This window comes from Zootermopsis nevadensis, unplaced genomic scaffold (assembly GCF_977971745.1).
Source record: "Zootermopsis nevadensis isolate Lab colony 2312 unplaced genomic scaffold, Znev_1.0 Znev_ptg000005l, whole genome shotgun sequence".
NCBI lineage: Eukaryota > Metazoa > Arthropoda > Insecta > Blattodea > Termopsidae > Zootermopsis > Zootermopsis nevadensis.
The window spans coordinates 854,520-876,782 of record NW_028259137.1 but is presented as its reverse complement, the minus strand read 5'-3'; the positions used below and the strand labels follow the sequence as shown (position 1 = coordinate 876,782).

The window sequence follows — 22,263 nt, the reverse complement described above, 5'->3', positions numbered from 1 at the left end:
AAAATTATTTTTTTAAAGACTTTAAAATGAAAATCTTGGTACATTTTATAAGGTAATGTTCTGCAAAAGAAGACATTTAACGCAACCAAATATTTCACAACAGAATTAAATTATTTTATAGTACGCGTGATAAAACGTACAACGGTCCCACACCTTGGCGATATTTAAGATTCTCATGGCGACAATTCTGATGGTAACTTTCATCTGGGATGTTGCGCAGTGTAGTCTGATAGAAATTTACAGACATTTCAGTGGTATTTACTAACTCCATCATCAGGGCGATTAATAAATCTTAGATTTTATATCCCCAAAACACACTTATGCATATCACCACCGTTTTTTAATGCATTTACAATCAGTACGCGTTCCACAGATACAAAGTAAGAACTTTATCATTACACAAGCAGTAAAACACTGCCCATGACCGATAAAGCCACCTACACGTTACAGGTTTTACAACTGGAAACACGCAATTTAATATCTCCAACTCAGTAACTTATTAATAGTAAAATTAAAGTAAAGTTTGTCCCCCTACGCGCCATGTAGGCGTTTGGGGTGAGAGGAGGTGTAGCTCCTCTCTTTCTTGACCTCGGCACTAGATGGGGTGAGTCGTCAGCATCACGCTCCGGCCGGCTTTACCCCCGGTACCCATTGTAGAGGAGGAGGCTGGGTGGGCCCCAGGGCCGGTCTGGACGCAGAGGATAGAGGAAAAATCCTCTGCCCCCGTCGGGGATCGAATCCCGGTCGTCCAGCCCGTAGCTAGTCACTACTTATTAACAGTAGTTACGTGAATAAACTACAGACTTCTGCAGTAAAAACAGACGACATATCATGATTTATCATACTGACCCACATGTCCCATTTTAACTATATACTAACGATTAAATTCTCACTTTTACAATCATATATAAAAGTTTTATAATTTTATAAACCCCCAAGTATTGGAGCCACAGCGTAGGTTAATATTTATTTATTTTAAATGCATTTATTTATTTATTTAGTGTTCTGTCTGACGACAGTTCCATATGAACAGGATCCTTCCATCCTTTTCACGGACTGGGACCTGTTCATATACGTTCTTGGCAGATGATCCAGAAGTGGTTTGCCATTGCCTTCTTCTGTGTGTGAATGGAGTAATTGTTGGGATGCCACGGAGAAACCGGGGAAGCCCCCGGAGGAAAACTCCGTGTTGCCTAGACCACGGCCTTGCTCAACACAAGTTATAAATTCGGGCACCGCCGGGAATCGAACCCGAGACCCCAGGATTACAAGGCCAGCGTTCTAACCGCTGGACCACCGTGGCTCTCTTTAAATGCATGTACACGTAAAATAATATGTTTCTGTCTGTGGATTATAGTCAGTATATTTAGTATTTACTTTGTGAAGATGAACTTATGAGGTCAAAACATACTGCAATGAAATTAATTTGGAAGTAATATTTATATAATCAAATTTATGTAGAAGGTTTTATCGTTAATAATTTTATTGATCACGCAACAGAATAAGTCTGTCTAGATAGAACTTATTCACTCAAGACGTAACATTTTGCATATCTCGAAAGACGTCTTTCGAGATATGGACTAACTGGATTTCGTGGTTACTTAAATTCGCGGATCTCTTTCAAATTAAACCAAAGTAATATACTAAAGCAAGTCGATTTTATAGAATTGTTTCGTCAGTTATTTTAACGGCGTTTGCTGATTCCATTGTAGCTGTTAACACAAGTTGAACAAAACAACACCGGGCGATTTAAAACGTGAAAACAACGTGAATTTTAATTTTGCTGCTAGACAGATTTTTTTAAAATATTATATACGAGAACGACACACTAGCTGGTCAACTTTTTTGCTAACTGGCAAAACGCACTTACTTGGCAGCTTCAGACTCCCTACTATTGCAGACTGCTTCTCGTAATGCTCAAAAGTATGGACAGATTCCAGTAGTACTTGTTGCACAATCTCTAGATAAGTCAGAATATGGAAAGTGGGACTTTTACAGTGAAAGATTACGCTATATACACAAATATGTGTACGTATTAATTGGGGATTTTCCATGTTTTATTATTTTTTATTTAGTGTTCTGTGTGACGACAGGTCCATATGAACAGGATCCTTCCATCCTTTTCTCGGACTGGGACCTGTTCATATACGTTCTTGGCAGATGATCCAGAAGTGGTTTGCCATTGCCTTCTTCTGTGTGTGAATGGAGTAATTGTTGGGATGCCACGGAGAAACAGGGAAAGCCCCCGGAGGAAAACTCCGTGTTGCCTAGACCACGGCTTTGCCCAACACAAGTTATAAATTCGGGCACCACCGGGAATCGAACCCAAGACCCCAGGATCACAAGGCCAGCGTTCTAACCGCTAGACCACCGTGGCCATCATTTGTTTATTTAGTGTTCTGTCTGACGACAGGTCCATAAGAACAGGATCCTTCCATCCTTTTCTCGGACTGGGACCTGTTCATATACGTTCTTGGCAGATGATCCAGAAGTGGTTTGCCATTGCCTTCTTCTGTGTGTGTGAATGGAGTAATTGTTGGGATGCCACGGAGAAACAGGGGAAGCCCCCGGAGGAACCACGGCCTTGCCCAACACAAGCTATAAATTCGGGCACCGCCGGGAATCGAACCCGAGACCCCAGGATTACAAGGCCAGCGTTCTAACCGCTAGACCACCGTGGCGGTTTCTATGTACGTACATATATTTCAACTGTTAATAAATCTACTACCACCTGTTTAAAAACAAGCGTGAAACGGGAAACGTATAAAATTCGCCATCCTTATGATAAAGAAAGAACAGAATTATTTGATGTTAAGTTGATCATATGCCCGTTGCAACTTATAATCCTGAAACACAACCGTGGATAAAAAAATCGCGTATAACGAGAGTCTGGTGGTTTCTTCAGCCAGTGCGAGCAACGCACTTGCCACCAGCGTCGACGTAGTTCAAATGACGTCACAGAACTAGCGCTCAGTAAGCCACCAGCAATCGATAACGTGTTCTGGTTACAGAAGTGATTCTGTTCAATCCCATAATGACCAGTTTTGATACGGGAAAAAAAAATATTGTAGAAGTGGAATCACGTCCCGCTATTTGGGATATCTCTTGTAAAGATTGTGTCAAAACAGATCAAAATTAATGTCTGGAGAAATTGAGTTTCTTGTTTCGAAAATAAGGTGAATCTAATGCAGGAAAAAGATACGTTGGTAAGCTGACATTTTATTTGATTTATTTTAAAAATCTATTTATATTATTGAGTACTGCTGTTCCATCAGTCGTCTTTACAGATTAATGAATTAATCCGCTAATTCTTCTCGGCTTAAAATCGTTGTTACATTTCCTCTACATGCATTAGCTATCTTGTAACATATCTAGGGGCCCCGTAATTATAACAACACCTTCAAGTCTGCAACCGTCTCTGGGCCGTACGTAATTATGAAAAAAGATATTCTTATTATATCGTCTATTAATTTAGCAAAAACATTATTTGATTTATACAACATTCGAATCAATTAAACAGCAAACCGGATGTATATTTGATGTACCAACGAGCTTTTGATAGGCGATAACTGACAAATTTTTCTTCGTAGAAAGATTAGGTAGAGTTTCAATATCTATCACACCAGTTCTCACAAAATTATAAGCCATACTTACTATTGACCTTGAAATTCATTTCTGAATAGGACAGCAAATTAGGTCACCCCACAACGTAGAAAATACCACAAATTGCGAGAAAAGCATCACGCATCATAACAAAAACCTATCAGAATTCAAAAAAAAAAAAAATTGTTTCAAATGTTTTAAAATAATTTTTAAGTTTCGGATTTCAAATTAAAGAAAATTAATAATATTTTTACTTTAAACAAAGGCAATTTCAACAAAGAAGGATAGCTTATTTCTTAAATACATATTTACCATTTCATATTTCTTTAACTTTACCTCAGTGTGATAAGAAATTTCTCGTCAGAAGGTATACACTCTTTTATATTAATATACGTAAAAGTCAACTGAACTTTTAAACATATTTTATAATCACGTCTTGACTCATGATGATGAAATATACTTCTTATTGATTTCTGGTTCTCAGGGCGGTGACAATGAAAATGGCGGTCGTCTGAGTTCTCGAACCAGCGCGCATTCCGTATCACCGGTCCGAAGCATGATGCCTCAAGCCCGTTTCACACATACACGGCGACCGTCCAAACGGCTCCGTTTACACGGTTAAAGGTCGAAGATTATACGAGAGCTTTCACACGCACCGGTGCCGTCTATACGGTAACGGTCTACCGTGAAGTCGCCGTGTCTTCCCACTACAAAACCCGGCGCCGTGACCGTTCTAACGGCGCACCACTTGGTAGTCGGGTGAACAGTTGAATGGCTTCCTTCACACGTGCCGTGTGTAATGCCCGGTTCCGTGACTTAAGTACCAACCTTGTAAAGTAATAATCAGTGAATGTGAATTTATTAAACTTTGTACAATGAAATGAATTGTTCTACAATTAAATATAGGTATAACAATAAAAATATGATTAACGTTCATGAAATTAAATCTTTGAAAGCTGCCATTTCAGAGAGCCAACAGGTGTTAAGAAGTAGTCAGCTAAAAGATTTCTCACACTCTTTGCTGATATTCCCCCGCGCACTACTTCTTCACCACGTATTTTATCAGGACCTGTGATTGTCAATGTATCCTCTGCCTCGTAGCCGTCTCTCTCCCGAACAAAGTTGTATAAATCAACACAAGCCTTGACAATGTCTACAGCAAAATCACTTTGCAAGTTTATAGGTCGATGAAAGATCCTCCATTTATTACTTAATATTCCAAACGAGCATTCTATGTACCTTCGGGCTCTAGAGAGACGATAACTGAGAACTTTTTGTTTTACTATCAAGTTATGTTGGCAACAAACAACAGAATAACCGGCTCCGGGTATGATCGGTTGTGTGTGAAGTTTTCACCGTTCCGTGTAAACGGTGCCGTTTGGACGGTCGCCGTATATGTGTGAAACGAGCCTCAGACCGCGGGGCTACGGCGCGGGACCAGTGGTGCGTGTTGGTGGCTTCGCGAGTGCAGAGCGTAAAACTAAAGACAGCGAAGAATCACTCACCGCCCTTGTCCTTCGCCACCAGGTCGACGCCACGGCGAAGGTGGACACGCAGCTGGAAGAAGGAGTGTTGACGCAGTGACGACTCCCGTTTCCTTGACAACTCATCGCAAACCGCAGGCTGGAGCAGAAACGACAAAATGTATCAGCACTTCAATTCACACGGCACACACAGCACTTAAATTAAATATTTTACGTTTTAGATCAAAAGGATTACTTCCTCTGTTCCGCGTTTTAAACATCGCTCATAACTTGCGTAAAACAGCTTGCTAGATGTGTATGCGTTCTTCAAAATTCTTCGTGTCCATTTACTTCATATATAAATCTAATGTTTCAATGATAAACAGTACAGTTATCACATTTAACACAGCCATAAATTCCAGGGCTGTTGATCTTTTTATTAACCCTTTGAAGCCGAAGATCGTCTGAATATTATTTATGAATTCAGTCCGTACCGCGAAGAAAACACTACACCTCACCATTACGAAAATCAGCTGGTTAATACTAAAGTCGTCAAGAAATGACGTCATCAAAACAGCGTTAGCTATAGCCGAGTCACATTTAAATGTTCATTCCTCAGGAATGGTAAGAGTAAGGGTAATGTAACTTATATGTAAAATGATCAGTAAATAAAGACCTTTAAGAATATGTAATGTATTTTGTTGTAATTATAATTGTTTATACATTTATTGTAATTTTAATGAACCAATGTGTAAAATATTCAATGCATCTGGCGGCGTTAAGCGCCCGCCTCTCGAAAACCGTAAGAGATAGATCTGGACATATTGCGTACGAAATACGTATTACCTCCTCAGCTTTCCATATCTGTTTTCAGATATTACATATCACAAATGGTTTAGGTTCTACAAACATTTATTTAGCGCAATCCACTCGCGTCATTTCTTTACTTGGCAACTTGAGTTCATTTTCTTCCCTACAGGAGGCAGAACAGTCGAAATTATCGAGAGAGAACGACAAGGACTCTAGAGCAATCTAGTCGGTACTAAAATCTCCGACTCCTTCATAAAAGCTCAATATGTATTAATAAGGGTAAACCTATGAAAATGGCAAATGGCACCATAAGATATTTCATCACCACCACGAGAATCATCAGCATACTTTTTAGAATTATAACCTATAATTAAATATACGGGGTCCGCAGTGGCCGCGTGGTCTGAGGCGTGGGCCTTGTGCCGCTTGGTCGCTGGGACCGTGGGTTCGAATCCCACTCAAGCCATGGATGTTTATCCGCGTTTTTCTGTGTTGTGCTGTCCTGTGTACAGGTACAGGCCTTGCGACGGGCAGATCCCTCGCCCAAGGAGTGCTACCAACTGTGTAATAGATCAAGCCAACGAAAAGTTGTGACTCGCAGTGCTCAGGCACTTGAAGAACTGGTCGTTCCCAGTATCCCAGTGTATATAAAAAACTGATATTGTGGGCGTTTGTATAACTTCGCTTAAGAACGTATATACTGATTTGCACCAAAATTTGCATATTATTCCTCCAAAGCAGGAAGACATTTTATAAAGTTCAGAGTTCCAAAAAGTGCCCCGTGTTCGAAACCTGATTACGGTGGTTTCTGTATCTCGAAACCTAAACACGATAGAACATCGCCAAAATCAAAGTTGTTCGTATCGATGAGTATATTAAAGAAAAACAGCCATATCCCTGAAAACTGTCCTGGGTTCGATTATCAGTGAAAATGTCGGTTACGAGGATGGTGATGATAATTTATGATAATTCAATTCAATTCATTTATTTACGTGTTTGCCAACAGAAAGAAGCCAATAACGGACAAACACTGATAATACATACAATAATAATGAAATAATAATGAAAAATATTACACAAACAGATTAACTAAACTTATACATGTACAATATTAAAAATAACAGCCAAATACAGGCAAGCCCAAAATAGAAACAAATTTATATACAAAAAAAAAATGAAGAAATATAAATAAAAACAAATAATCCTCCTAGGAAGCAATAATATAATTGTAAAACGTTAAAGAAATACAAGAAACAGATAACCAAGCTAGATCTCTCCCTTATTGAGAACGTGCCCCCAAGGGAGACAATGTTTATGCTAAATACGTCCAAGGATATACATATGTAATTTGCAGCGATGACGCACCTCGCTGAAGGACTATACCTTAGTGCACTGCTCACACTAAAAGTAGAAAATTCTCTTATTTGCCTCGCCGGCACACGTAAACCAACAGCGTCCATAACGGAATGGCAATTTATTTTGTCCTTAAAGACATTAACAAGAAATAACGCATCGAGATGTCGTCGTCTGGAATAAAGTGTTCTAAAATTTAAAGTAGATAAGATCAGTTCATATTTGCGGGGGATATTAAACTGGAAAAATCGGTAATTGAACAAACTGGCAAATTTCCTTTGAATATTTTCTAATTTATTAGAATCTGTCTGTGTAAGATTATTCCATACGACCTAATTAAAACAAAAAGGCTGTCTAAAGAGTAAAAATTATAATAAAACGAATAAGCCCTAAGGTCCTTAGTGCCTGAGAATGAACACAATTCACATGACAGTGAAAATATAGTTTACTGTCGAACAAAACACCAAGATCATTTATACAATTAATACGTAAGATCACCATACTTATAGAATTTTCAGGCCTATAATAAGCTTTCGGACAATAACGATTAATAATAAATACAATTTGTTAAATAATTTGCCACATTTACCCACAGTAACACTGCAGGCACTCTGCACTCAATATGAGCTAATTTCGAGTTTTACGCTCGATTAGTATGGGAGTTATTCTGAAACGATACAGGACGAAAAGAATTAAATTAACACGGCAGTTATTAATACAAATTCTACTACCAAATGTTTTAAAATAAACTCCCTTCCCACCGCCAGGATGAGTTGTGTTAATTCTTGAAGATATATATATGAACCTCGCAGATCAGGACATAAGAAGGCCGAATTAATACTTTTAGATATTACTTTATTATTATTAAACAACTGTTAAACTCTTTGTCAGTATAATTCGAAATTTAAACTCCGCTAACACCAAAGTCACAAGACCCAAAATTTACTTGTTAAACTTACATTTCACAATACGGTTTTAAAGTTAATAGCACGCGAGGCACTTGTACGTAAATATCAGACGATATAAGAATCACGATTTCTTTTAAAATCGTTCAGAGGCAAGACATTTCAATAATAAACGACATTACGCGTATCTGCTTATAAGTAGTCTCGGGTCGGATGTGACTCGCGGGCCACCATTTCTTCACGCTGTTCTACGAGTTGTAAACTTTCAAGAAATCAATCTGAACTCTTGACTTCCAAATAGAAAAAAATCAGAAGATTGTAGAAAAAGGCACCAAGATATATTTCTTTCCGCAAGTGTTTCAAATATATTTACCATCTTTTTCTCATGAAGGCAATTTAGTGTGGCTAATGTAATGATATGTAGTTTCTCGTGGAAAAGTTGGCCAACATGCTCCAAACGATCGACTCAGTTATCGATTCCTCGCAGCTGAGTTTAAAAGCTATGTTGATACACATTGTAAATAAGCCCTCTTCAGTTCCAACAGAACACGCCGTCCATTTTAAAGAATCGACTGTCAATATGACAAATATTCTTAACATATCAGTAGATACTTCTAAGTGATAGCACGTATCGAACAATTCGCTTACGTTTAAACTGATTTTTCCGTTTTAATATTATCTTACACTCCGTCCATGTGTGTACTTTTCCTTAGTTTCCTTAGATTCTGCTTTACGTGTACGTATTAAAGAAATAAAACATTGAGGCCACATGGACAGAGTGTAAGATAATATTAAAACGGAAAAATCACTTTCAACGTAAGCGAATTGTTCGATACGTGACAAATACTAATAGCAAATTGATCACACGTTACAGTCGCGTGGTTAGCACTCCTGCTTCGTATTCGATAGGTCCTGGGTTTAAATCTCGGCCCAAATACCGGCTACCTGGCTGAGATTCTTCGTGGTTTTACTCATTCAATGGGATACTACCTTAAATTACGCCAAGACCGTTTACATTTATATCATAGTTAATTCATTATTCATTAATCACTGCCATTCGAAAAAGAATTGCACATGAATTCTATAAACATTAGCATAATGAGCTTGTAGTACGTGTCTGGACAGGTGCAGTACCGGGGATAAAACTGTGCGTTTCGCTAACGTCAGTAGCTTGCGTGTAGAAGGAACACAAAGGTACATATTTTCTAAGTAAAAGACATACCGACACTGGAACTGAGACAGCGGGCTACAGAGTCTTGCAGCTATAAAACGTTTGTACTCTGTTTATCTACTTCCCCTCCTTCCCCTCTAATTCCCTTGCCGAACGTCGAATGCACAGAGTCGTCTCGACTACCTTACAGCGTCTTTGTCATAAGCCCTTTACAAACACAGCACAATATGGCAGGCTCTGTACTCACTTTCAGCAGGGTAGACTGAGGTGTTCCGTGATTTTCACCAGACTTTCCAGGCGAATGCCAGAATAGCACATTGAAGTTGTGAGACGTTTCCTTCTCTGTCACTCTGCAACTTAGCTGCTTTCCTTTTTGTCAACCTGTTCCCAAACTTCTTTATTTTACCGTAAGAGTGCGCCATGATCTTCTGTTGTTTTCTTTCGTCATACGGGGACGAGTCCGAGTCATTCTCTGCACGATGGTCGTACACTTCACGCTGTTTCCATTTATTTCAGACCAAATCGCGGTTTTTCTTTACGGGTTGGAAACCGGGGGCAGAGAACTGGCAAAGGACCTCGGCGCTAGACGGTGTTTCATTCTTTAACTGTCTGTTTTATTTATATTCCTGTATAATCTTGTGTAATTCATAGTTTATAAAAAAGGAATAAACGATATTGTTATAAAGGGTACTGGACCTGTGAGCGTTGCAAAATGGAACACGACCTCCTGCTTGCTACCTCACTGGACGCTTTACATAACCTATACAGTTAGAATGGGTTTATCAAGTATCAATGCTGAAATTAAATATTTATGGAGACTAAGCTTTCTCTATATTAAAAAGTAATCAATAAAGAATTACACAAAGTAGCAGGCGCATGTTTTATGGTTAGAAAGGAACAAAACACTTTTGAACTTACTGCAGAGAAAAATGTCATGAAACTTCTCAATCACTCCAAACGACTTTGCATATCGATTAATCACTCTTGCATTATATCGTACATTATAAATTGGTCTGTGGACTATATGTCTAAACCACGTAATGATAAGATATTTTCATGCTCTGAGAAACCAAATATATAATTCATTTTAATATTTGGAACAGTGAATTTCAAACTATGATAAAAAATTTATTTCAGAATTCCTTAATTTCAGAACTTGCTTAAAAGGTAATTCTCATACGCGTGGGGTAAAAAACATTTTTATTGTGATTCTGTGTGTGAATAGTGACTTAATAAAAACGCAGCGATCTCGATTGTACCACGTTCCCTCTAGCTGAAAATCAAACACGGAACCTCCCGAAAACTAAGTACGAGGCGCGTCCCAAAAGTAAGTTTCCCACTCGTCCCACAGCTAGCAAACCTTATATTGAGCGAAGCGACTGTGCGTACGTGATAGAGCAATGACGTAGCATGGCGCATGCACTAACGGTACTTCCCGCGTTCTCACAGTAGCATCGTTGCAGCTGTTGAAGATGGAGGTTCTTATTCCAGCTCCCGCCGACTGTGAAGTGCGGTCAGTGATAACGCTAGGCCGCACACGGCTCGACGGACAGCAAGTCTCCTGCAGGAGTTCAGCTGGGAGGTGTTTAATCATTCACCCTACAGCCCGGACCTCGCTCCCAGTGATTTCCATCTTTTCCTACACCTCAAGAAATTCCTGTCCGGTCAGCGTCAGCGTTTTGAGAATGACAGAGAGGCGGAGATGGTTGTCACACAGTGGTTCCAATCCCAGGCGGCAGACTTCTACGACACAGGTATTCAAAAGTTGGTCCCACGGTGTGACAAATGTCTCAATTCCGGTGGCGAATATGTTGAAAAATAGCTGGACACTTGCTGTATCTGTTGCAATAAATATTTCCATGAAATTGTGTTTTGTTTCTGTAAACGGCCCCAGGGAAACTTACTTTGTGGACGAGCCTCGTACATGTGATAATCACAGTATATAAAACTAAGAATTTTTCAAATCTGACATTGATCTATTCGACAAAGCAGTACATAGTAACTTGAATCAGTTCTTCCAATTCACACAGCGTCTTTACCAAATTTTTACAGCCGGCACCAATTGTGGCTTGAGATTGGTACGGCCATAAAAATCTCATTCCCTCGGTGAACACTCGATACAGGCAGACACTACCCGAGTCCCGAAATGTCGTTAACGCTATACGTGCTGTCTTACTCAGTATATCCTTGTCAGAATAATATCATCGACGGATTTTGATGTGAACCTGTTTTCTAGATGGTTCCCTCTTCACTGCACCTGAAGACGAGGACAGATACAGTCCTTGAAATGCGTGTTTTGTAACATTAGACGATGGACAAGGTCCAGAGCGTGTAATCAAGAATGCGATAAGTTCAGAAACATAACATAAGTCACGTACTAATATCTTACCTCGATTTATGAGACCAAACTCTCAATTTCAGAATATTTAAATGTTTAAGCGTGAGAATCAGTACTTCAGTCAGTCCATAACAGAGAGAAGCACATCGTATCCCCCTTCGCCCTTTATCAATTCCTTCAAGTTACATTATCAGCACGAGATATATTCAAATTCGTAAATTCTGCTCTGGGACACGAGATTAAAAATACATCGAAATGAAAACCTTTTTCGAAACGACAAACCAAAGTAGTTCTGACAGAACAGTCACTAAGCTCACTAAGTTACGGTGCTGGAAGACCGGGTATCGATTCCCAGCAGGGAATAATCTTCTTCGACATATTTTATTAATTCATTGAGGATTCTATCTACGTCCAATTTGTAGGGAGTAATTTTAAAGATTCGCATGGTCGCCATGTTTCAATTGAGTTAAAATTCTTCATAGACCAATCGCAGATACGTATGTTCATGACTTGTGACATTTGATAAACAAATTTCAAATGCGTAGATCCAATGGTTCATTAGTTGTTGCAATCAAAACAAAAACTAAATACTGATTTCAAGCAGCCGCCATTTTATTGTTTTAAGTTATTGAAAATTAAAATTAAATTATTTGGTTATTCCGTCAAATCACAATGTATTTAAAATAAGATAATTAAAATAATTAAAATATCATTCTGTGTTCCATATCGAATAATCGATTTAAAATTGGAACAGTTACAACGTGTTTCGGTTTTATTAAACCATCATCAGGTGTAAAATTATATTAAATTTAAAACTCAATTACAATTTTTTTACAATTTTTTCGTAGTGTAATAAACCTTGATCGGATACGGTAATACTTCTGAATCACCTCCAGACACAACTGTGTTGTCTACTATTTCATCTCTGACCGTTGTAAACATCAAAAGCATCACTTCAAACAATAAAGTTGATCCATTATATGAAAATATCTGGACACGACCTCCAAAAAACTACACTACGAAAAAATTGTAAAAAAATTGTAATTGAGTTTTAAATTTAATATAATTTTACACCTGATGATGGTTTAATAAAACCGAAACATGTTGTAACTGTTCCAATTGTAAATCGATTATTCGATATGGAACACAGAATGATATTTTAATTATCTTATTTTAAATACATTGTGATTTGATGGAATAACCAAATAATTTAATTTTAATGTAATAAGTCACAATGTGACGCAACTACACTATCTTATTGAAAATTGTCTCAATACAAGTTAAAACAGGGGCACAGACTGACACAGTCGGCCCTGAATGCGTTCATTTTGTGCATACAGTACAATGAACGCATAATAAACTAAAATCCAAATATAAACACGAAATCAGGCTAAAGTTTTAGGGGGGATTCCATGTTAAGTAAACATAAAAATACAGTTAGAAATATGTAGCCAGTCTGGAAGGCCGAAACTGAACTTACAACATATAACATGGCACATAAACGTGCATAAACATATTCGTTCATTTACACAGATTCGTTTTATAAGAATCTGGTACATTCAAATTCCTATGTTCGATAGAAATTACAAATTTGGACTGATATAAATCGGTAATTCCTGATTTATACAGGCATACCTCGTTTTATTGCTATTCGCAGATATTGCGTTTTTTTTTTTAAAATTTGAAGGGTTGTGGCAACCCTGCGTCGAGCGTCTATCGGCGTCATTTTCCCAAAAACACGTGCTTAATTCGTGTTTCTGTGTCACATTTTGGTAATTCTCGAAATATTTTGAAACTTTTTCATTATTATATATGTCAATAGACTACATTATAGTGTAAATATAACTTTTATATGCACTGGGAAACCAAAACATTCGTGTGACTCGCTTTATTGCGGTGGTCTGGAACCGAATTCGCAATATCTCCGAGGTATACCTGTATGTCGAAAATTAATGTATCGCTCAATTCTATTGCATCTAAAGGAAAATGAGTGGAAAAGACGTCGGTGGAATCAGTCGGATCATATTAACAAACTATTCACCCCCGTACCTGGTCATTTTTAATAATCCATTCATTTAATTATACGCGCATTAATATTAAAGGTATTAATTAACTGATGGCTGCAAAAATCTTGTATAAACGATGTCTATAATCCTTTGCCAATTCCAATTACACTGCCAGTGCGTGATGCTACATCAGATTTTCAATGTATTAAAATTTTAAATTAGATTTTACAACGTTTTGCTACATTAAAAAGAGGCAGGACCCATTGAATTATTGTTCTACTCCGTTAGCATGAGCAAACTATTAAATGACATCCCATCTTCGCGTACTTTAAAACTCTGTTCTCCAACACTGCGATTTTCAGAACTTGTGAAGTGGGAAAAATGCCAAAATCTTTAAATTTTTATGGTTTAAGATCTTTGAAAAGTGTGACACTTAAAATAACTCTATTTGGGGGGGGCAGGGGGCGGTGGGATAATAGCACGTGGACTATGGTAACGTAAGCAATTTCGTGTTACAGCGTACAATAACTGAAAATCATAACTGGTGACCTGGAGATTGTATGGTGATACATACACTTACGTTGAGTTTCTTTACTTAAGAATCGAGTAAAATGTTCAAAGATAAAATCCAGCTTTAATAACGTCCTTCGAAGAAAACCTGCCATAGCGATGTTTTATTAATCACCGATGATACATGGGCTAACCTGGAATTGACATGTGTTCTCTGAAGCAGTCAGAGAAACTGCAGTGCAGAAATTTCTTACGGATAATCAAATCAACGAGAATAATATAGGCAGAACGAGTTGTGCATAGGAAAGATAAGAAATGCTTATAAAATTGTGGCTGAAGGGACTGAAGACCAGAGACCACTCGTAAGAACAAGCTTATATGGGAGGATAATATTAAAATGGGTCTTACAGAAATAGGGTTTGGGGGGTGTCGATTCATCATGATCAAGATAAGGACATGTGTCAGGCTTCTGCAAATTTTTTTATTTATTTAGTGTTCTGTCTGACGACAGGTCCATATGAACAGGATCCTTTCATCCTTTCCTCGGACTGGGACCTGTTCATATACGTTCTTGGCAGATGATCCAGAAGTGGTTTGCCATTGCCTTCTTCTGTGTGTGAATACCACGGAGAAACCGGGGAAGCCCCCGGAGGAATACTCCGTGATGCCTAGACCACGGCCTTGCCCAACAAAAGTTATAACTTCGGGCACCGCCGGGAATCGAACCCGAGACCCCAGGATTACAAGGCCAGCGTTCTAACCGCTAGACCACCGTGGCCATCATTTATTTATTTAGTGTTCTGTCTGACGACAGGTCCATATGAACAGGATCCTTCCATCCTTTTCTCGGACTGGGACCTGTTCATATACGTTCTTGACAGATGATCCAGAAGTGGTTTGCCATTTCCTTCTTCTGTGTGTGAATGGAGTAATTGTTGGGATGCCACGGAGAAACCGGGGAAGCCCCCGGAGGAAAACTCCGTAACGAAATTTCACGTCCCATAAAATGTGGTAACTCTTGATTACCTTAGAGTTAAATTAGCTTCTCAAACATATCTCCATTCCATTGAGTTACAGTTAATTCGGAACACTAAAATGCTCTACACCACCACGTCTACTTACCACAGCAGGTTCAAGAGATGCAGTGGAGGTTGTGGTACCTGTAGTAGCTGACGTTGCAATCGCTGTCCTGCTAGTGGGGTCTCCACTAGCCGCGGTTTTAACTCGGAGTTTCGGGGAATCCCCAGATGCCATTTCGGCAGCGGACGGTGGTCGACGGATTGGAGATGAATCTGTGACAAACGAAAATAATTAAATTAATAAAATGAAACTTAGGGGCAGCACGTCTAATTTTTATGAGAATAAATAATAAGCTAGAATAGTGTACTCCATATATGAACACACATAATATTCTCATGTGCGGGTAAATTGTGAACGTTGTATAACTTTAATAGTTCGACCCTTTTTCCAAAAAATGGCCGAACCCGTGCGATTTTTACCTGTGGAGCATGCTGAAAAACAAAGTTTATATAAAAAATCCGACAATTCATTTCGGCAATTTCCCAAGAAGAGCTTCGTCGAGTATTTAGAAATATGTTTACGAGATGTGAATTGCCTGCAAGCACAAGGAAGTCACTTTGAACATCTTTTGTGATTTAAGGTAAAAACAATTAATGTAATAACATGTATTAGTGACGAGAAATATTCGTAGCGGCACTGAAACCGATTCGCCTGTGACTCAGGGGTAGAACACGCACCAGTCCTGCCGACGTCAACAGTGTACCGGCCGAGCACGCAATGCAAGCATGTCCGTTACCGCATAAATTGAAGACCCGGTACATAACTCATATGAACCAAAATTATCTGATGTTCCTTCCACTGAAGCCAGCCCTTTTTGGGGTAGATGGCAGCTAAATTGCATTTGGAAACCTTGTCACTATAAATTTTTCGATCCCAAAAAGTAGTATATTTTCTGAATAATATATTATACAACAAGAAAGAAGAAAGAAAGTAAGACGTATGTAGGTCTTCTATTCTTCTTCTTCCATTGCAATTGTCGAAACAACAGTGATTTTTATAACAAAGACACTTTAAATTTCATTGTCCTGGCTCATCACACTTTTGCGAACATTTACACCCAATACTGAACTGTGGATCCAGAAATTATTAAAGGGATTTTCCAGCGTACGGTTTCGAGAGCGTGTTCCGTGTGATAGTAGGAAAATATTACTGGAGGCCTATATTTTGTAACAGCGTCCACACCGCTCGTACTTTCCCGAATAAAGGCGAAATTTTGGGAACCGCCTCTTGAACCTGCAGAAATTGGCAGGCGATCTGAGCACAGATAATTGCAAAAACATGACCACCTGTCTCATCGATACGCGAAGACCAGGGAGTTACAACATATTTCTATTAATCATTGTCTTTGAAGCGTCTACTGATGACATACGAGGTGCGATCGGAAAGTTTCCAGACTGCGCCTATAAAAACCCGTACACTTATCTCAGGTATTAAATTCATCCATCACCCTCGAAGTAGTTCCCCTGGGAGTGAACACAACGATCCCAGCGCCGCTGCCAAGCCTGGAAGCATCCCTGGAAATCTTTCTTTGTCAGCCTGTCAAGCACCATTTGCGATTCTGCCTGAATCTCTTCTATCGTCTCAAATCTCCTTCCCTTTAGCTGAATTTTCATCTTTGGGAAGAGGAAGAAGTCACACGGAGCTTAGAAAGGAAGTTGGGGTCGGTTCTTGCAAGATCTTTGAGCTCCTGACAAACGAGAAGTCGATTCTGCTTCTGGTCCTCAGACAGGATGCGTCGCATGTGGAGTTCTTCCTTTAGAATCAGCTGACAGGTCCCATAGCCTATCCCAACAAAGTCGCACAAGTCGTTGATGGTACGACGTCGATCTTCGTGAATGGCCTGCCGAATCTTCGTAACATTTTCGGGCGTTGTGCTCGAAGATGGTCGTCCAGAACGCTCGTCATCATCGACAGAGGTTCGGCCATTTTTAAAACGTGAATGCCACACAAAAGTTTGTGCACGACCCATTGCGGACTCCCCAAATGCTTGCTTTAGCATTTCATAGGTTTCCGTAGCCGTTTTGGCGAGTCTTTGGCAAAATTTGATGCACACGCCATTCCGAAATCGCAGGAGGGTCGGTCTAATGCACTACCAAAACGCCCGCCCGTAACTAAGAAACAAATGCTAATTCGATGATGCCGGCTGGCACACTGATTCACTATGAATGTAGGCCGCACCCCCTAGCGGCAGAAGCTCGTACTACATCCGGTTCGCCCTCTATTGACACAGTCTGGAAACTTTCCGATCGCACCTCGTATGTAGGTCTTCTACTGATGACATACAGGAAAATTCTTAAATTCCTCGCAATGCATTTGCTGATAAATAATAGATTTAACGGATTAAGTATCGTGACTTTATTCCTCGGTTACTGCAACGTCATGCCGTAATTTGTGCATAAATTTGCCTTGTAGGTTACTTAAAGTATCCATCATGGAATTGCATGTCGCAAAGACATCGTACAAACATTTCAATACGAACAGCGAAAGACGTTTCTACTGCAGCAAAATATCATCAGCCTCCAAGAAACAAAATGGAACGCATGGAGTATATTTACAAGCGTGCTCTATAAAGTTTATCACGAAGATCGTCTAAATGTATGTGCATAACTGATGAAGAAGAATTAAAAAGAAATCTTATCAAAACAACCGTTTTCATTAATATTTGGGACGCAAGCCACAGACGTGGTTAACCAAGCAGTAAAGAATTCCTAAGTCTCTTCGTTGTTTTAACAGCGTTTATTTTGACGGCAACTCTCCCATGGCAGTAAAGAATCCCATATACCACTTCAGGGCAGGAATCTCAGAGCGACACAGAGAGAAATATTAAACTTTCTCGGGTTTGTGGTATTTTTACGCTTTTCGATTTAACTCTGAAACATCTCAGAATATCACGTCGGTGTTGAAGTGTTTTGTACAGTTGTTAATCGGGACATCTTAAGGCAATAATCAGTTCCAGCCTCCCAGATAGAACTGCTAATTTTTATGACAGGTCCATATGAACAGGATCCTTCCATCCTTTTCTCGGACTGGGACCTGTTCACATACGTTCTTGGCAGATGATCCAGAAGTGGTTTGCCATTGCCTTCTTCTGTGTGTGAATGGAGTAATTGTTGGGATGCCACGGAGAAACCGGGGAAGCCCCCGGAGGAAAACTCCGTGTTGCCTGGACCACGGCCTTGCCCAACACAAGTTATAAATTCGGGCACCGCCGGGAATCGAACCCGAGACCCCAGGATTACAAGGCCAGCGTTCTAACCGCTAGACCACCGTGGCCATCATTTATTTATTTAGTGTTCTGTCTGACGACAGGTCCATATGAACAGGATCCTTCCATCCTTTTCTCGGACTGGGACCTGTTCATATACGTTCTTGGCAGATGATCCAGAAGTGGTTTGCCATTGCCTTCTTCTGTGTGAGTGTGAATGGAGTAATTGTTGGGATGCCACGGAGGAAAACTCCGTGTTGCCTAGACCACGGCCTTGCCCAACACAAGTTATAAATTCGGGCACCGCCGGGAATCGAACCCGAGACCCCAGGATTACAAGGCCAGCGTTCTAACTGCTAGACCACCTCATCTTATTATTATTTAGTGTTCTGTATGAGGACAGGTCCATATGAACAGGATCCTTCCATCCTTTCCTCGGACTGGGACCTGTTCATATACGTTCTTGGCAGATGATCCAGAAGTGGTTTGCCATTGCCTTCTTCTGTGTGTGATCATTCACAAAATAACTACGATACGTTCAGGTGGCAGTCCACGTCTCAGGGGCGGAGTGTTCGTGTTAACCGTGTCAGCCTTAGCTAACACATTGAGAAACAAAAGAAACTTTGAGTACCAATTTCGTATTTCAGTGGTAGGATCCATTGGAACATACAAGAACTGATCAGATAAAATGCATACGCGTTGTTAGCTAGCCATTCGCGGCTTACACTCGCTGCGTGAACCTGACTGACTGGAGATGTCTAACGACGCATTCCACCTGATGGGTTCTGCTGTGTTCTAGTATATGGAGTACCACTAAAACACGAAAGTAAGACGGAAGACTTTTCATTTTTTGTCTTTCAACGTGTTAACCGGGCTAACATGGTTAACATGAACGTTCTGCCCTGGTTTCGACTCAGAATTTATTCTGAGACAATGAATTTGCCTGCTACAGAAATGAAAGAGAAGAGGAGACAAATCTTCACGTCTAGAGCGAGATTCAAACTCGCGACACAAAGATCATGTCTGCGTTCGGATGAGCTATATATTTCCCCAAGGCCCGAGTGGTCCCTTTGTTCATGCCAAGTAAATGGACTGATATACGAACTTCATTAGCAGCAGAGCTCCATAATGGGTGGACTGTCTGCTCTAAACCGTGGCAAATCATCACATTAAAAGCACAAAGGCGTAATTTTGATTGTCTTTGAGTCTCTGTTCTGTGGCTATTAAAATGGAGCTCAAACATACCAAATCCACTCTTCACTTTGTGTACGCAGAGATTCCAACTAACTAGTTTACAAAACTCCATGGAGAAAATAACATTATGTCAAGAAATTCCGTTCTTTATAGAACCAGAAGATCCATTATCGTGTCCACTACAGCCTCCCATTCGTCCCTACTTAAGCCAGGTGAATGCAATTCATGCCCCAAAATTACATTTTCCTCAGATCCATTTTAATAGTATCCTCCAATCTACGCGTAGACTTCAAAGTGATTTATTCATTTTTTCCTTGCAAACACAATAAATCTTTATTATTTAAATCTTGTCCGTCTAATCACAATAAATTCTTATTAAATATTAAAATATTACAATAATTAACATTTAAAATATTTAAATATTTTAAATGTTAATTACAATTACAACAATTAACATTTAAAATATTTAAATATTTAATGTAATTGTAATTAACATTTAAAATATTTAAATATTTTAAATGTTAATTATTGTAATATTTTAATATTTAATAAGAATTTATTGTGATTAGACGGAGAAGATTTAAATAATATATATTTATTATACCACAATATGACGCAACTTTACCATCTCATAATAAACCTTCTGCCCTAAGTTGAAGTACAGTCGAGTAAATTACCTGAAAATCGTAATTTCTTGAACTCGAAATTTCTATTCAGGCCATTCTGAAATCTCAATATGGTTACCGAATATAATTAATCTTGATTTTCCTCTGTCTCTCAACAAATTCACCACAGCCTCCTTCCAAATTCTTGCTTACAATGAAGATCTATCTCACACGACGCTAATAAAATCTCCTTAGGTTATTGAAGCCGTTACTTTATTCTAAATATAGACAATTGTTTATCGCGTTCATAAATAGCCACGGCGATCATAAACGTTTTAGAGGGAGCAAAGTACGTGTGAGAATGTAATAAACTCATAAGAAAGCCACAACTTGTGCAAGGAATGGAAAATACATATACACAAATTATAAATAATGAAATGTCTCGTACGGAATTTCATTTCACTTTCTTTCGTATTTTCCCGTGTGCTAAACACATTTCCAGAATTAAACTTTCAGTGTCAAACTGGGCCTGAGAAAGGTTACGAAACAGGAGAAACCATGAAAACTCTTAATGACAATTTTTTAAGTCGTATTACTCTTCTTGTTAGGGTCATTACATTTATAAAAGTACGGGAGACAATGTTAATTAGTTCATTCTGGTATTATTGTTTATGAACTTGTATTTGCAAATAACCTAACCTCAAATAAACTGAATTTGTATTACAACTCGTAACTTTACGTATACCCAAACACAAATTTCTCTCGTTTAAAATACTGAAATATTTCGTTTCGGAACACGAGATAAGTAGACGCAAATTCCCTTCATGAATTCATTTCTTTTACGTGAATTGCAAAATCCGTATGAATCCGCCATTACACTAAACCTACGTTTCTGTTTAAAAGAAGCTTGCAAATGTTTTCCAATCGCCTTTTTATTACCCACAATAAAATAACAATGGTCTATTTTTAATTACTAGGGCAGAACGCTCCTTTCGGAGCTCCTCGGAGGGGTTGGTCACGTTTTTAAAAAGCAACGAACCCCTTCGGGGGGGTTGGTTGCGTTTTAAAATCTTGTGTAAGAAACTAAACTAAATCCCCCGAATGGAAGATTAAAATACTTGACCAACCCCCTTTTTCGGGGGAGCTTGATCAAGTGTTTAAAAAGCAACCAACCCACTTTCGGGGGGGTTGGTTGCGTTTTAAAATCTTGAGTAAGACACTAAACTCGGCATTGTTGTGTTGTACTCGGCATTGTCGTGTTCTACAACAATGCCGAGTTTGTTTATACTCGGCATTGTTGATGACGTAATTTATTGACGACAACGAGGAATCACAAATTTTTATAATAATAGAAGATATAAACGCTTGAAGCAACATAATTTTCAACATTTACACTGGAAGTATATTTTTGCGTTCTTCAACGTAGTCTAATTCATACTCGTCAATGTTCTATAAAATGGGGGGTTGGTCGTGGTTACCGTGCTGTATGTTGAGGAGTCTGTGCCGTGGGGACTGCGTCAGTGGGGTTGCTGTGCTGCTGTGCTCCGACGAATTGTCAGCGGCGTAGTCCGTCGTGCTGTCTTTTCTGAGTCGTGGCTCCACGCAGTCCTGACCCTGCGACTCGTCGTAGTCCTTACGCAAAGCCCTCCGTTCCTTGCTACGACTCCGACTCCGCGCCGCCCACCGGATCTGCATCATTTATAAACATATGAAACCACTCAGCCATCACAGCCAGTAGTCGTTAACATCAAGTGATAAGTGAACGCACTTTACTGGTGACAGTGAGCAAAGCAGGGGATCGAACTTAACCTTACTCTTCTACATCTCTTTATACAAAGTATCCTGTGAAGAAAATTTCTTTTATTGAGTCTTGTCAGTCACTGACCGCTATCAACCGCGCCACGAAGCTAACTGCGGTCATTTTGAACACCTACACTAGATTCGCTAATTCACTGAGAGCCGATTCTGTCGTACGTAATGATTTAGTTTATTAAAATGTTTTTATTTCATTCGCTGAATG

At 39.2% G+C, this 22,263-nt stretch overlaps 1 protein-coding gene across 9 annotated transcripts in view; it reads right to left on the bottom strand.

The window, feature by feature from the left end:
• The window catches only part of Mctp (multiple C2 domain and transmembrane region protein), a 245,213-nt gene that overhangs the window by 102,895 nt on the left and 120,055 nt on the right, over positions 1-22,263 (bottom strand). For all 9 annotated transcript variants that reach the window (XM_087343294.1, XM_087343295.1, XM_087343298.1 and 6 more), the window contains 3 exons: positions 21,722-21,932; positions 15,282-15,451; positions 5,109-5,226 (listed from right to left, as the gene is read on the bottom strand). In XM_087343294.1, the coding sequence (XP_087199420.1) occupies positions 5,109-5,226; positions 15,282-15,451; positions 21,722-21,932 (499 nt within the window). The remainder of the gene's footprint in view (positions 1-5,108; positions 5,227-15,281; positions 15,452-21,721; positions 21,933-22,263) is intronic.